Below are 15,739 nucleotides of genomic sequence, written 5' to 3'. Positions count from 1 at the left end.
CATGTTGGAATGTGATTGGGGGAGGCAGATGGATTTCTCTGCCTCTTGTGCAAATGCTCCAAAAAATCCGCTTTGCATCCGCAAAACCTGAAAAGGAGGAATTACTTAAGGCAAAATGTAAATATATGCATTTCATTACTAGAAGGATCAAGGAAAAAATGTATATGCTACCTTCATTTTTTATGTTACAGGTTAAATGCAGATTATGACCCCTTCAAATTAAGATTTAAAGTGTTTTTTCTTAGCAAACAGCATTAGGGCTCCTTCTCATTGCGGTGCATATCCTAGTAGGGAACTGAATTTCTCTTCTTTGCTCTAAAACAATGTGGGATGCGGAGTTGATTGGGACTTCTCTTGACCGCTTTTCATCTCAGTGATATACTCATTTATTTGTCACAGTTAAAACCAAAGTATGAAATTACTGCTGTGTATTCAGTTTAGCTGTGATGAAGAAATGGACACCAGACACACAGTTAGTCAGCAGCGGAGCCGTACTGTCCACTAAATATAGAACACTATAGCAAATCCATGGATGAACAGATTGCGACTACTGATTTTCATTAACGGGTGAATCTCTTCCGCTTAAGTACGACATCCTCTTCAAGGGGGGAAAAAAATCCATTCAAACTAACAACAATATGAAGTGAGAGCATTCTTATCTAATGTATGTATTTCCATTGTATGTATGTAATGCATGTATTTCCATTATATGTATTTTAACTCAAAACTGCCTTATCTATGTGTATATATATATATACACACACACACACACACACACATATATATATATACACACATATATATATATATACACACACACACATATATATATATACACACAAGAATGATATACATAAAAGAGTGATTTAATTTACTTTATCAACTAGGAACATTCATTTCGGTCATAAAAAAGGCTTAATCTTATAATAGAAACCCAATGTTAATTCTATAATTCCTGCTAATAGGAAATATTTTTCCTATTTTCTCAAAAAATTGGATGAATTAAAAAATGCATACACTTAAGACAAAAATTAAAAACAAAACATTCATATATTTAATTCTATAAATTGTATAAATTCACAATGCTTTGTAAATACACACACACACACATGTATTATATATACTCACATCCATGTGATTGACAGGTGATCAGAAGATTGACTCTCGCCTGAGGGCTACTGGCCCCCATGACCCCCAAGTGTAGGATAAGGGGTAGATAATGGATGGATGGTTATTCACAATACTTTGATCATATGCATAATATGTATTTAAATATATAAAATCAAATACAAAAGCTATAAATACAAATCTATATATATTTGTTTTTTGATTTTTTTCTGTCTCTATATATTTGTTTTTTCTCAAATCAATAATTTTTTTGATGAACTTTGTCATGAAAAATTTTGAAATTTTCCTTTTTAGAAAGTATTATTAATTACACACTTGATTCTTAAATCCTTTAATTATAAGTGTGAGCCTCTCGTTGGCTGAAATAAATCATCCTACTTTATAGAATAAGTCAAATCCTTCTTATATGTCATCGGAGTATGACCTGTTTGTTGAGCGACCCAGGCTCAGTAGACTGAGCGGTAGATTTCTCGCTCCTCTGTCTGCGTGCCAAAGTGTCCTCAGGCAAGATGCTGAGCCCCTAGTTGCTTCTGATGACCATGGTCAGGAGAGACCATTTACCGTTCCTATAAACGGACTGTGTTGATCATAAAGGTTGTAACACAAAGAAGTTTATTTTGTTATCATGACCCAAAACTGAAAAACGTACAACCGCAGAAGAGTGGCCGACAGTTATAATATTTCTCCAACCACATCCTTATCCCCGATAACTGGTTTGCAGTACTCGCAGTAAACTTGTTGATGGGTCGCGAGGAGTTGGAAGAGACTGGTTGCCTGTCAATCAAATGGCCATTCATAGAGACAAACAATAACAATCATTATTACCATTATTATTGCTGTTGTTGTTGATAATTCTCCTAATCTTTTTAACTAGATATTTTTGTGAATAAATAGACATTTTTGTTCACTTTCTGTACAACCATTTACTCTCATTCCATTTCATGTTCTGCAATGAATCTAGTGCATGTTATTGGACTGGTACACGAGGGAGAACATGCAAACTCCACACACAAAGATCCCCCATTGGAATTAAACCAAGGAGCTTTTAGAAGTGCTAACTACTGCATTACCCTGATGATATTTACTACTACTTAAATTAGGCATTGAGTGCAGAACTTTCATTTGTAAGGGAATGTATTCAGAGGTCATTAGCAGTTTTACTGTGAAGCATCAGAAAACTTTGTGTGTAACAACTGGTGAGCCAGCGCGTACAGTAAGATGTGTAGGAAGACAACGCTTTTTGTACTTTGTTTATAGTTTTTACAGAACAAATTTTTAAAACAGCAAGAGACAACACGGTCTGTCAATAACCTTGGCTGAGTTTGGCTGATTGTTGTCGCCATAAGCTCTCTTTTTGTTACTATGATCTTCCAGAATAAATTGAAAAGTTTGAAAAAAAAAAAGGAGAAAAAAAAGGCAACTGTCCACCCCATACTTCATCTTGCAGGCAGAATTCCCATCGGGCAGTCGCTCCTCACTGCCTCTTCAACTCTAGCAGGCACCCACCTGCAAGCAACACTCCCACACCTTGTCCAGGAGTGAACCTGAAAATAAAACAGCCATGGGGTTACGTTTACAGTAGAAAACAAAGCATTCAGTCAGGTTATGAAAATAATATCAAACATTCAACATACAAACTGTAAAGAGAATGGAAATGTTTCAGTTTGCCCATTTAGATATGAGTAAGAGTGTTCTCATGCACTTGACAGCACAAAAATACATTTAACTGCTTCAGGAAATATAGGCATGCTGTGAATCTTTAATGTCTGTACATTAACTTTCGTAGGGGTGTCATGTGCATTTGCAATTTAACAATTTAATGGATATGGAAATTTGTCCTGAAAATTGATGGCAGGCAGGCAGGACTTCCATATTGTCAAACCTGGTTGCTTTTACTGTCAAAAATGAAGTTTTGCCAGCTTGAAGAACCACTTGCTGAATTACAAATGTATCTTATAATTTTAAAATGTATGAAAATGTCATTCTTTACCTGAGAGCTGCAAATTAAGCATATAGCAGTCAAAGCAGGTTTAAACGTAATAGTCCATCAAATTAATTGAAAACTCACATAACTGTGGAACTCAGTATAATATAGCCACATATAATACCCTTTATATATATTTTGGCATTTTCTATAAAGGTTCGGGGTCGGCAATCTAACCTCTTTTTGGAATTATAGAATAGTATTGACATTTTAAGAAATAAAAGGTCTTATGTACAGCTGCTTTTGGCCTCTGATGGTCCAAAGGTTAAAGTAGCTCAGATTGGACTTTGTAAGATGAGCCCTGGAAAGAACAGGAAACCATTGATGCATAATGGTATTGCATTCATTCATTCATTCATTCATTCATTCATTCATTCTCCATACTACTGTTTGGGTCAGGCTGGTGGAGCTGGAGCCGATCCAAGCTGTCATTGGGCGAGACGCCTTGTTCACCCTGGACTGTACATACAGAGATACAACCGTCCACTCTCATTCACATGTTCGGGCAATTCTGAGTCTTCATTTAACCACCTGCCTATTAGTGTGTGGGAACCGGAGAACCGCAGAACCTGGTGTCCAAAGCCTCACAGAAACAGGGGAGAATGTAAAAACTACAGACAGAAAGCCTCCTTTCTCCACTTTGGAAATGTACCACGGACCGTTTCGGTGTGAGGTTGAAGCTCAAACCACCGTGCCTATTGCATAAAAACCCCTGTTGGTATAATAAACAAAAACATAAAAATAAGAAGCGCTTGGGTTAACAATACACTGTATGTACACGACTAGTACAGGTATGCAAGAAATATTTCGGTAAACGTATTCGCCAAATATACTCCAATTTTTTACAGCCCTTAATAACAACATGCATAACATACTTGATTAGGAAAAAAGATATGAAAGTGGCAATTTTAATGAGATTCGCAGTATGAAACATATCTCGTCAGAAATTAGCCTTTGCATATCTCATTTTTCTACCCTGTTCATAATGGAAGTCTAATGAAAAACTTGTCTCATTTAGAAAAAAACAAAAAAACAACAACCTAACACACGTTTCACCTATTCTAGGTCAGGGCTGCATTAAAGCTGCTCCACTTGTGCTACAATGAGACGATCCATTCAGGAGAAGTGCCAAGATATCTGCTCATTAGTGAACCGTTTCATCTTCTTACGGTGGCCAGCGCTTTTAACACCGGTTGAAGTCGACAGACTTGTTAGAGCACATCTCAAAGCATCTTTGTATCATATATGAACTTTCTCAAGAGATGTAACGTTTTTTGTCTTGCGAGTGAATAAAACAAAAGACCCTCAGGTTTTTCTTTCACAGGTACGAAGTTATCCTTGTGCTATAATGTCAGTAAGTGCTAACATTACATAAATCCATTACTCAGTCTGTGCGCTGTGGCATTTTATGGAGGATAGAGGTTAGCCACACTGCAGTTATCATTACAGCATCTCGTGATCTGAACTCTGTGTGATCAGATTGGTTTTAATAGACTCGGGATTACTTGGAGGCAGTTCCTCAAAGCTAAACTTCCTGGGCCTAGAATTAGAGTGCACGTCTGAGGTGAAAACGATTTGTTCCGGAGAATGTCACAGCGACGATGAAAGAGCTTATATGCTATTATCATACACTCCCTTAAAAAGATGACAGGGGAACGACTGGTATGCTTTGATACATTTTCCGACACTCTGCATTGATGGAGCCATAACGTCAAATTTGAGTAGAGTAGTACGAGCGGGTTGATTACCATGTCTAATAGTCTCTTGGCATTTGTGCTGCTTTAGATACAATATATTTTATTCCATATGACCTGCGAGTTTTTCCTACTTCCTGTTAATTTTCTGAGCGACAAAGAACTCCACTATGCATCAAATGGTCTGAGCACTGAGCTCACAGCAGCCCTTCCATTAATGTTTGAAAATTCAGTGGCTACTGGTAAAAAGGCAGTCTGTAGAGGTGTGAAGGAAGTGATTTTCTGCCACACTTTGTAAAGCAACACATTCAAAATGTTTTGCTTGTGTTATTTTAATCCCCTGCCGCAAGCTGCATATTACATTCGAGCCATGTGTAATTTTCTCCCGGCTTGTTTAATGTGAACATTTCCTGGAGACGTGAAAGAGGTAAAACCATACATTATGACACCCAGACGGCAGTTTGTCTTAAATAGGATTAATTAAATAGCAGTCAAATACTAATAGTTGGATTACTAGACAAAGGCTGGAGGCTTTTTTTAGATGTATAGCACAGTGCATTCATATGATTTCTACATTTTGGCAAAAAAAAAAAAAAACATGTAGTGAAGAATAATATCTGTGTAAGATAGTGGGTATTAAGGGTAAAACATCAACCTCCGTTATTCATAAGGGTGGGGGTGGGATGGTGTTCATGTGCACGCTGACCACAATACTGTAGAGCCAGTCTTGTCGGTTTGGCAGTCAACAACCCTACATAATTGTAGTGAGAACAGTCTGTGAGAGTCTATAGGAATCCAATACTGAATTTGGCTGAACATTGTTGCAGGAGTGAGCGGCATCAAGGCCTAATGCTGTCATTCTTCAGCACTCAGCTCTGTCATAGAGTTTATTTTCTTTTTATCACTAGAGCTCAGTATCCAACTGACATTTGATTGCACAACCTGAGCAGCATCCACACGTAACAATGAGCCTATATTTAAGTAAATGGCTTCATATAGCGCTTCCACACCTTATGATTTCCAAAGTGCTTTGTATGAGAAAGCATTCACCCATTCACACACCGATTACATGCAAGGGGCTAAGCAGTTCTTGCCCGAGGACACTTTGGCATGGAAACAGGAGGAGGTGGGGATCATACCGCCAACCGTCTGACTGGAGGGACGTCCGCTCTGCCAACTTACTTCATCACCTTAATATATTTACAACAAAACTACTGCCAAAAACATATACAAAATGTGTCAACTTCGTTGACGCAGAAGTCAAGGTTCTGCACAGTACACACTACATTGCACAGTATTGTTATGCCTCAATGGTTATACACTAGATGGCATTCACTCATTCGCATCCACCTGGGAATGCAGGTGTAAAATTGCCAACATATCTTATAAAGTGTCTATCTGTAAAGTTTTCGTATCATTAAAAAGAGCACCAATACAAAAAGCTCCAAGCAATATTCATTAATGAAAACGAGGAGAGAAAAATGGAATTTGAAGGGCGAAATTCAATTCATGGACAGTGGGTGACATTTTGTGTTAAACTTTGTTTTGGTGTGTAAGTGGTAACGGGCCACTTCACAACGAGCGCCGATTGAATGCTGGCTTTTTCACAAATAACTTAATATGATTTTCTGGTTTTGCAACACGGACTGAGGTTGGATTGATGTCAAAGGCATTTTGTAAAATTATGGCGAGGACTGTTTTTCTGGGTTGCAAGGTGCGCTAATTACAAAAATATGCAGATAAACAAGTGATGATGAATCATTCAAGTCTGCTGTCTCTTGTGTCTGGGTGCGAAATTGCAGAAGCTGGATCTCAATTAACAAAACAAATGAAAATGAATGAAAAATGCATTTGCTAATTCCAATCTATTACAAAGTAAGTGTCTGAATAGTAATTTGAAAATACTATTCAGTGTTCTGATTGGTGAAAGCTGAGATACGTAAACATCCATCTGCAGTATTTCTGTTTTCCTACCACATAATGTTTCTGGTGAATGTGAACTTTAAAAGCGTTTCGCGATAGATCACGGCCATGCATACTGCTTCACACTTTGAGCACAGACAAAATTCTCCACACTGATAGACAAATGTGAAAACGGCCTTTTGGTTTCACGCTTTGCAAATGCGTTGCATCCAAATGGAGACAAAAGAAGATTCATTTTTGAAAAAATTCAATTCACAGAATGATTTTTATTTATTTGCTGTGTTCTTTTAGAGCGATGCCAGGTGAGCAGCAGATTTCTGTATACTGCAGGAGTGGTGAGGTCAGTGCCAGCGGCAGCTATTACAGGCTGCCAATTTCCATTTTGTGCTGCTTTCAAGAGCTCATGCCGCTGCGAGTCCACAGTTTCAGTATCGTGAATAATGGAAGGAGTTGTATATGTTAAATGTTGGTGAAATACACACCCAGTTGGTCGGCAGATGTCACTTCGCCTCTGACTCAAGCCTCCTGCATTAAAATTCAGCAGTTACAGTATCAACCATCCAAACAAGCTGGCTCGCGGGCACGCATTTCATGACAGGCAGGTGTTTACATGCATTGTCCAAGATCCTCGAGTTGCACAGAAAGGATAGGTTTAGGATCGTAGAAGAGAATTGAAGGAAGGAGGTGACCCATCAAGCTGGTATCCACCTGGAATTTGACAGTTTACAGTGGCAGATCTTGGAACTGTTAGATAATAGTATTCTCAAATACAGCCCACTCAGAGCTGGTTGACAGAAATCAAATAGAAATCTTTGATGCGATAATGATAGTCTTGTATCCCTATTTTAAAAGTCAACATCACGATGATGTTTTTCTCAAGTAACTGCTGCACATTTGGTTTCTAGACCTTTACGTGTGTTTAAGCATTAAGAACATGAAAACACCACACATCTTGTATTTGAAAAGCAGAGTAAAATGAACTGACCGAAATTTTCTAAAAAGAAAACATCTTTGACTTCAATGTACCTTCTGACTTATTAAACATTCCGCCATAAATTAATATTGAAAAATTCAGTCATCCAGATTCCACAATATCTCACATCTCACAAATTATGCTCTCTCAACCTCCCTACCTCCCTTTCTCTCTGTCTCTCACAGACAGACACACACACTCACACTCACACGCAAACACACACACACACACACACACACACATACACACACACACACACACACACACACACACACACACACACACTATCACCACCAATTGACATTTTAACAGTTTAGTAGTTCTAACAATTATCCTGCATTGCTTAAATGATTGTGCCACAGCATATTGTGCAGTATCGCTAAAATACTGATTTGTGTACAATTCTGGCATGGGCATATATAGTTTTATCAACTCAAATCAATTTATGCCATAAATGCGACAATATGAGACTGGAGTATGATATTAAATGACTGCCTCACTATTTCTAATGGGATCATTACCATTCTTTTGAGCAGTGCTCCCTGCACTAAGGATTGAAATGCTCCTGCAAAATCCATGTGCAAGCACTGATAAGATATCCTTATTGTCCTCCGGGGTATCGGATTCATTTCATGAAAAAGAATGTCATTCATATCACATCACAGCAAGCATTCAGTGCAAAAAGAACAAAAAAAAAAGTGAGGAGTTTTTTTTTTTTGTTGGCTTATGGGAGATTTTCAAGGTTGAATGATGCACTGTCGTTATCCATGGTGCTGAAGCTCAAACCGGAGCCAGAGGTCTGCTGCACACTACGACGCCCTATGAAAGACTATCGACTTGTTGTAATAGGAAGTGTGACCACAGACTGCACCCGGCAACAGATGTGATGCAGGGAAAAGGAAAAAAAAAAAAAGCTTTTGGGGTTGAAATGTCATGTGAACAGTTGGGTTCAACCACTGAACACCTCAGGGGTGTTATTGACTTCCCTCAATGCTTTTAAAGGCCAAGGGTTTGTTTAGACGGAGCCTTTGCTGTTGTTCGCCCCTATAGTGCGAGTGACCACAATTTCTCTCACGGCAGGAAGTTAATTTGTGAAAGTCATTCTAAACACTCGACTGACAGGTGGAGGTGTGCGAGGAAACAGCCGAAAACATGTAGTCTGGCCCAGATACGGAGACGGGATCCTCTGAGAGGGGTTATTAATTGAACTGGGCAACATTTTGCTCTCATATCTGTCTGTAAAATAAAGCTACTTATATTGAAAGATAGCCTCACAAGCATGTCCTATTTTCTGCTCTGGTTTCAACTTAATTATCCGTACTGTAGTGCAGCAGAGGTAATATTAGAAGATTAGTGTTTCTCTCGCTTGGCTACATGTAATTGCGTCTAATAACAAACAGTTTGATGAGCTACTAGCCTATTTCAATCGCTCGGTGAGATGCGTTGGTGTAGGCAGAAATAAAATCACTTTCAAAACCGGCACTATTTATATTTGTCGTGTCTCTTGTGTTGGTTCCCACTGTTTGTCGATTTTGAACTTGAACCAGACACTGAATGTCAGTATTGCCTCCGATGGAAAAAAGAGACCTTTCTGCGAATGAGTATATCACCACTTCTCTTAAAAAGAAGTTGTACTGTTGATGATTGCATGCAGATGATGTGATGGCATGGCTAGGGATTATCTTTTATCTCCACGACAAATATTTTTTGTGCGTGGCCCCCTTTCAAGGGGCAGGACTAAAATTTTGACCCCATTCAATTACAATTGCTTACACTGCTCTGACATGCAAAGGCGCCTATTTATTAACTATAAGCTTGCAACAACATTCTTAGATAAAACTATAATGTGTTATTTAACCTAACTTTAACTTTAATCTATCTATGTATGGTGCATCTTTATTATAGAGTTGTAGGTGTGTCTGAATGGAGCCCCTCAAGGTGGATAATTTGGTACCAGTCATAAAAGAAAATCTTTCTTGGTACAAATGACAGTTTTTTCATTGGAACTTTCGGATCTTATTTTGAAAAACGACAGTTTCTGCCTTCACCTTACTGCCGCACTTAACATTGTAGTTGGTTAATATAAATTGTAATTGTTGTGTTCAGATTAGATACTCTGAACTGACAAAAGTTATTATTTGAACCACCGTGCCTCTAACTGGTCTGCAGAAACATTTGCATGCATAAAACTGGTCACTGGTAAGAAAAAAAAGGTTGAGGACCGCTGCCTCAGGGGACATGGGGGAAAATTTTGAAGGGTAAAGAAAAATGCGAGATCTTGCTAAGTGGATTGGAGGGGGGGGGAATAGACAAACTTTTGCGAGATCTTGCAAAACTATTTACATTAAGAGCAATGCTCTTCTGGGTCATCCATGGTTGGAGTGGTAACACAAAGAAGACAGAGAAGTTTATTGAGTTTTATTTCCAGGTGTTGATTAGTTTTGTTAACTGATTGTAAAAAGGGAGTCGTGGAAGACGATATTGCAGCATTTCTTGCATTCGAGAGACGTCCCAAATGTGGACATTATACAGATGAAGTGAGACAACATTGATTCATTAACTTATTGTAACAACACAGAGTTTAAAGTGAGCTAATCTCATTATGCTCAAACCATTGAGCCTCTTACATTATGTTAGTCCTGCCAACTCTAACATAACAGTTTTGCAAGATCTTGCAAAAACTGTGTTTTCCTGCCTCGTAGCTTCAGGGGCTCCGTAGGCATGCATACAGTATATATGTCTTTTAAATTAGCCCCAAGCTCAAGCCCCATCTTTTTTACTGAAAGTATTCAGTAGCATTTATGTGGATCTGTCAACTCATGAGTGAGGAATAATTTTCATACTATTGCAGGTTAAAAGGCATCATGAGGATATATTAATTGTCTTTTTTATTATTTGTCTGTGGAGGTTCTCAGTCATCCAGGTCATGGTGAATTCTTGTCGACATCTTCTTGTCGTTCGCGGATGCCCTTGAATTGCCTCACACGAAGATGTTTCACCCCTCATCCGTAAAGCTAAAACCTGTCAGTTATATTCAGAATCTCCCGAGGGTCATCAGAACTGAATACGCCTCTTGGATGAGGAGTGTAAAAAATCTTTTTATCATTAATTATTTTTCCAATTATTTTTCTCAAAACGTCTATTTATCACCATTGTTTTTTCAAGGATTTGTTTTTTATTTATTTTTTGTTAAATTATTAACCATCACTTTCATACTAAACACCACTCGTAGCCAGGTTTTACCATCCGTCAGCCACTTGTTGCAACGTCAGTCTCCCATCTCTACAGTATGGGTGGAGGGAGGGAAGTCTGGGAGGGGGGAGGCTGGAGGGGGGGGGGGACTCCGTCACATCCTCTGTCCATATATGGGCATGAAGTTTACACGCAGCGGGGAATCCTCTCACTGGAGCTGATGAATGGGGAGGAGGGCCGAGGGAGCTGCCAAAGTGTATATAAGGAGAGAGAGGGGAAGTCGCTGATGTGAAATCCACAGCAAGCAAATACCTACCGAGGAGCAGAGACGATAAGGAATACCTTTCATTGCTATATATATGTATATATATATGTGTATATATATACATATATATATGTATATATGTATATACATACATATATATATACCTTTAACAAAGACTCCACTTTGGATCATTTATCGAAAAGCATCATAGGGGGGGGGGCTGGAAAGAAAGTGTCATCTGCATATATTTTTTTCAACGTTTTGCCATTTTTGTCATTTTTTTCCAACCTCTGGGAGGGACGGACTTCTAATTTGCATCACTATGTTGAACAATATGGATTTGAACGCGAAAGATTCTTTTTATCCTCAGTTTGACAATTGCAACAGTTCTTCCCTGGGAATGGAAAGCGGCGTGCAGAAAGAGAACCAGGAGGTGTACGTCGATGCGGAGCGGGGGGTACTTGCCCAGTACGGACACGGTGAGTTCGCATTTGCACGGTCGATCACACACAAAAGATGACAAAAAAATGTGCATGCCGCGGAAAAAAAAAGAAATAGAATTGAGAGGGGGGGAAGCGGTGACACCTGCGAACCGCGCACACCGAGGCGTCCCTGTGCCGAATGGCCACGGGTGTTTATGTAACGGTGATGTTTCCTTCCTTTTTGGTATTGACTCACTGACTGAAAAATAAGAAATAAAAACCCACAAAGTGACAAAGTCCCCCCCTCTCCTATTTCCACAGAAGGAACCCCTGCAACTCTCAAAACCGAAGCGTCGAACTCGGAATTTGCGTTTAACCCATGCGAGTGCCCGAAAGACACCTACACCCCCACGTCGCTCGCCTACTCCGGCAGTTTCTACGTGGAGGCATCGCAGGGAGCGCCATGCAGCACCGAGACACTCCTCAACATGATCACGGAGATCGTGGGTATTTCCACGCTGCCGCTCTCGGAGGTGCAGCACGGTTCGCACGGCCGCGGAACGTACGCGTCTCCGCCCGCGCCGATGGACGGTGATTTTGGAGATCCGTGCGTCAAGAGACCGTCCTTCGGCTGCTCCGGGCCGCTCCCCCCGGTGTACTCCCCGGAGCAGACGTGCCAGAGGTACGCGGAGGAGCAGGCCGGCGGCCAGGCCCAGGACCCCTCCGGCACCCCGCAGCTGGGATTCGGCTCTCCCCGCGTTGCGCACCAGAAGAAGGCCGAGCCCAAGTCGGAGGCCGCCTCGTTCCCGGTGGTGATCAAGAACGAGTTCGAGAGCAGCTGCTACGAGTGGGGCGCCTTCGGTAAATCCGGCTGCCTGGAGACGAGCTTCCAAACGGAGACCTTCCCCATGTCCAACGACTTCCCCCCCGACCAGCAGATGGATGTAAAGGAACTTTTGGACACCTTCCCCCCGATCTGTCCCAACCCGGATTTTAAAGTGGAGGGGGGCATCAAGCAGGAGCCGTGTTTCTCCGACACTTGCTCCCAGAGCTTCTCCAGCCCGCTGTACAACAGTTACCTCCCCCCGCCCATGGGTGTCTCCTCCAACCTGAAACCGTTTCCGGAGCCCCCGCAGCCGCCCAACCAGTGCGACCCCCTGTACGCGTCGCCCGCCTTGCCGAGCACCATAGACTCCATCCTCTACTCTTCCCTGCTGCCGGACTCTTTTGCGCAAAGTTACAGCGCCCGCCCCACGAAGCCCCCCAGGGCCAGGAAGACCCCCGCCGCCTCCCACGGCCCCGCCAAAGAGAAACCGTTCACCTGCCCCATGGAAAGCTGCGACCGGCGCTTCTCGCGCTCGGACGAGCTGAACCGGCACATCCGCATCCACACGGGCCACAAACCGTTCCAGTGCCGCATCTGTTTGCGCAGCTTCAGCCGGAGCGACCACCTCACCACCCACACCAGGACTCACACCGGCGAGAAGCCGTTTTCGTGCGACGTGTGCGGCAAACGGTTCGCCCGCAGCGACGAGAGGAAACGGCACGGACGCGTACACCAGAAACAGAAGGAGAAAATGGAAATAAAGCCACAGGTGGCCCCCAGCCCGTGGCCCTTCACTCTGCCCGAGGGGATGTGAAGAGCCCGAGGACCCCGCCAGGCGGCTGTGCGTCCGCTCTCTCTCTCTTTCTCTCTCTCTCTCTCTCTCTCTCTCTCTCTCTCTCTCTCTCTCTCTCTCTCTCACACACACACACACACACACACACTTTCTCTCGCTCTCTCTTTATCTCTCTCTCTTCACACTCTCTCTCTCTTTCTCTCTCTCTCTCTCTCTCTCTCTCACACACACACACACACACACACACACACACACACACACACACACACACACACACACGTTATTTGGGTATTTCCGTCTTGGAAAATACTGCCTACGCCAGCTGACCACAAGTTGATGCACACGAGATGGTTTGACTGGCGCTCGACTGGAGAGGCTGCTGCCGAGCATGAGGATGGAGGAGGAGGAGGAAGAAGGGAGGAAGAGATGGGGGGGGGGGGTCACATTCCAGCCTCGTTGTAAAAGTCGGAGAAAACGGATGAAGAGTCACTTGTTGCTGCCGCTGCCGTTGGAGCCGAGCCTCTCCGCTGCAGCGCTCGCTGCATGAGCCGCTGTTCAGCACCTCTTCCCGCGGACAGCTCCAGCTTCCATCAGCCGCCCAGCCTGCAGGGATGGATGGATGGATGGGTGGACGGACGGATTGCACTTAAAGATTTTAATCATATTTCCATTTAAGATCCTTATTTTCTGCTTTTAGCGTTATTAGAGCAATGGTTTGGACTATGTTTCTTAAAAAAAATGCATGTTTATGTCAGTGTTTTTATTTCCTTTAACCAGGATTATCAACCACTGTACTCCATCACTCTGCCTTGGTGGTGATTGACATGAATGTAGGGTAACTTATTTATGGCGCGGGCCATAAAGTTGTCCATCTTTGAGAAAAAAAAATCTAGTGTTTGTTTAACTTCTTCTCATTTGGTTGTCAGTGTTTTTTTTGTCACTGGTCTTTGTGTTGTGTTCCGAATTGTTTGGATAATTACGATTGTGAAAGATATATCATAAATGGGAAATAAATATATTTGTATTACTGTACTTCTTTGTATTTTTATAGCTAATTGTATATTTTACATTAATCACATTTGAGCTTCATTTGGAAGGTGTGATGTATTCAAAATCATTAATGACGTATTGGTTTTTTGAGGGCTATTGTTCAGTAACACATATTTTAATTGTTGAGATTTGATATCGGAACCCTTTTCGCACTTGGTCCCATTGTTGGTATGATTAGAGTTATTATATTGAACTGCTGATCTCGATGTGAACGGGACCCGGATGCGCTCTAGTTGTGGTACGGCTTTTCGACGAGACGGTTTTACAGTATGTACAGAGTTAACGTCTAAATCGAGCTAGAATCGACTAGCAAACCTTATGAGAAATTGCTTTTGAGTAATCAGGTAGCACACATTGCTGCGAGTTTCTGTGGACTTAACCTTGAGGACAAAAGGGTTTTCACTCTTGATAAGATGCTGAAATGTTCACTTGAAAAAAAAAAAGAAAAAAAAAACTGTGGTGAAAGTTTGGTGAGATGATCACCAACGGGGTAATTACAAAAAAAAAAGAAAAAAAAATTGTAACTCGCCTTAAGTTATATTAACTATTCAAGTAGAGATTTTGTACATATACAGTTTCTACAATACATTTAATTGATATCGATGTTGTTATTTTTATGAGAAGTTTATGAGCAAAATAAACACTTTCTGGAAGCAGCGAGTTTCTCGTGAGTGGTTTTGGAATAAATGAAACCTGCCATTTTCACTCCGATCCGTTGGGTTTTATAAAACTGACCCCCCAACCCCCCACCCCGCTCCCCAAACGCCCCTCCCCGGCCCCATCTGAGCAGTCAGATGAGTGTGTTCCCATCCCAAAATACACATCATTGCAGGCCACCTGTGGCACCACACTGCATTCCTAACATTAGACATCACAGTTCTGTCCGGTGACTCACAAGGCTTTTGACTCAACAAACATTATAGTGAATGTTACTCAGTGCTGCGATTGTGACTCCTCTCGTCTTCATAGATCGATTTTCTCCCTACTGCAAGCGTGGTGATGATCGCCACCGACGTCACGGTGATCTCCATGGGAAACCTGTACACAGGTAATTTTCTTGCCATGTCAATGAGATAATAATACGCTCTCCCTTCATTCATCCCTTTGTTCATTCACTCACCCATTTTTGCAATAAAAGTATATTAATTTCCACTCGATTGCAGAATGTGATTATGGTCTATCATTGTTATTTTCTTTCTCTCTCTCAAAAGGACGGTGGTAAGACTGCTCTCTTTATAATAGCCCGTGCATCCCTCTTAATGTGGCTAATGCTCTTGATTTCGTGAAGCGCCGCGGCTACGAGATAAAGGCTGGCAGCCGGTGATATCGTTTCATTTCTGCAGCGGAGAAGGGTTGTTTTACTGTAAGCAAAGCCTTTTCTCGAATCCACCAAATTGTTATCATCATCATCATCATCATCATCATCATCATCACTGACACAGCCTACTCAGATGTGAATTCTTAAAAAAAGAAAGCCCAGTCTTGAGCC

General features: G+C 41.5%; 1 protein-coding gene across 1 annotated transcript; it reads left to right on the top strand.

The window, feature by feature from the left end:
• Positions 1–11,341: 11,341 nt before the first annotated feature.
• On the top strand, positions 11,342–14,906 carry LOC147228904 (early growth response protein 4). The gene is made up of 2 exons (XM_086156155.1): positions 11,342–11,638; positions 11,903–14,906. The coding sequence occupies exons 1-2, from the start codon at positions 11,482–11,484 to the stop codon at positions 13,219–13,221; spliced, it is 1,476 nt and encodes a 491-aa protein (XP_086012281.1). The 5' UTR covers positions 11,342–11,481; the 3' UTR covers positions 13,222–14,906.
• The last annotated feature ends 833 nt before the right edge of the window (positions 14,907–15,739 follow it).

This window comes from Fistularia commersonii, chromosome 12 (genome assembly GCF_037954325.1).
Source record: "Fistularia commersonii isolate RoL2024-O1a breed Wild chromosome 12, RoL_Fcom_v1.0, whole genome shotgun sequence".
Classification (NCBI taxonomy): domain Eukaryota; kingdom Metazoa; phylum Chordata; class Actinopteri; order Syngnathiformes; family Fistulariidae; genus Fistularia; species Fistularia commersonii.
The sequence above is the reverse complement of the archived record's forward strand: the minus strand, read 5'-3'. Positions and strand labels throughout refer to the sequence as shown.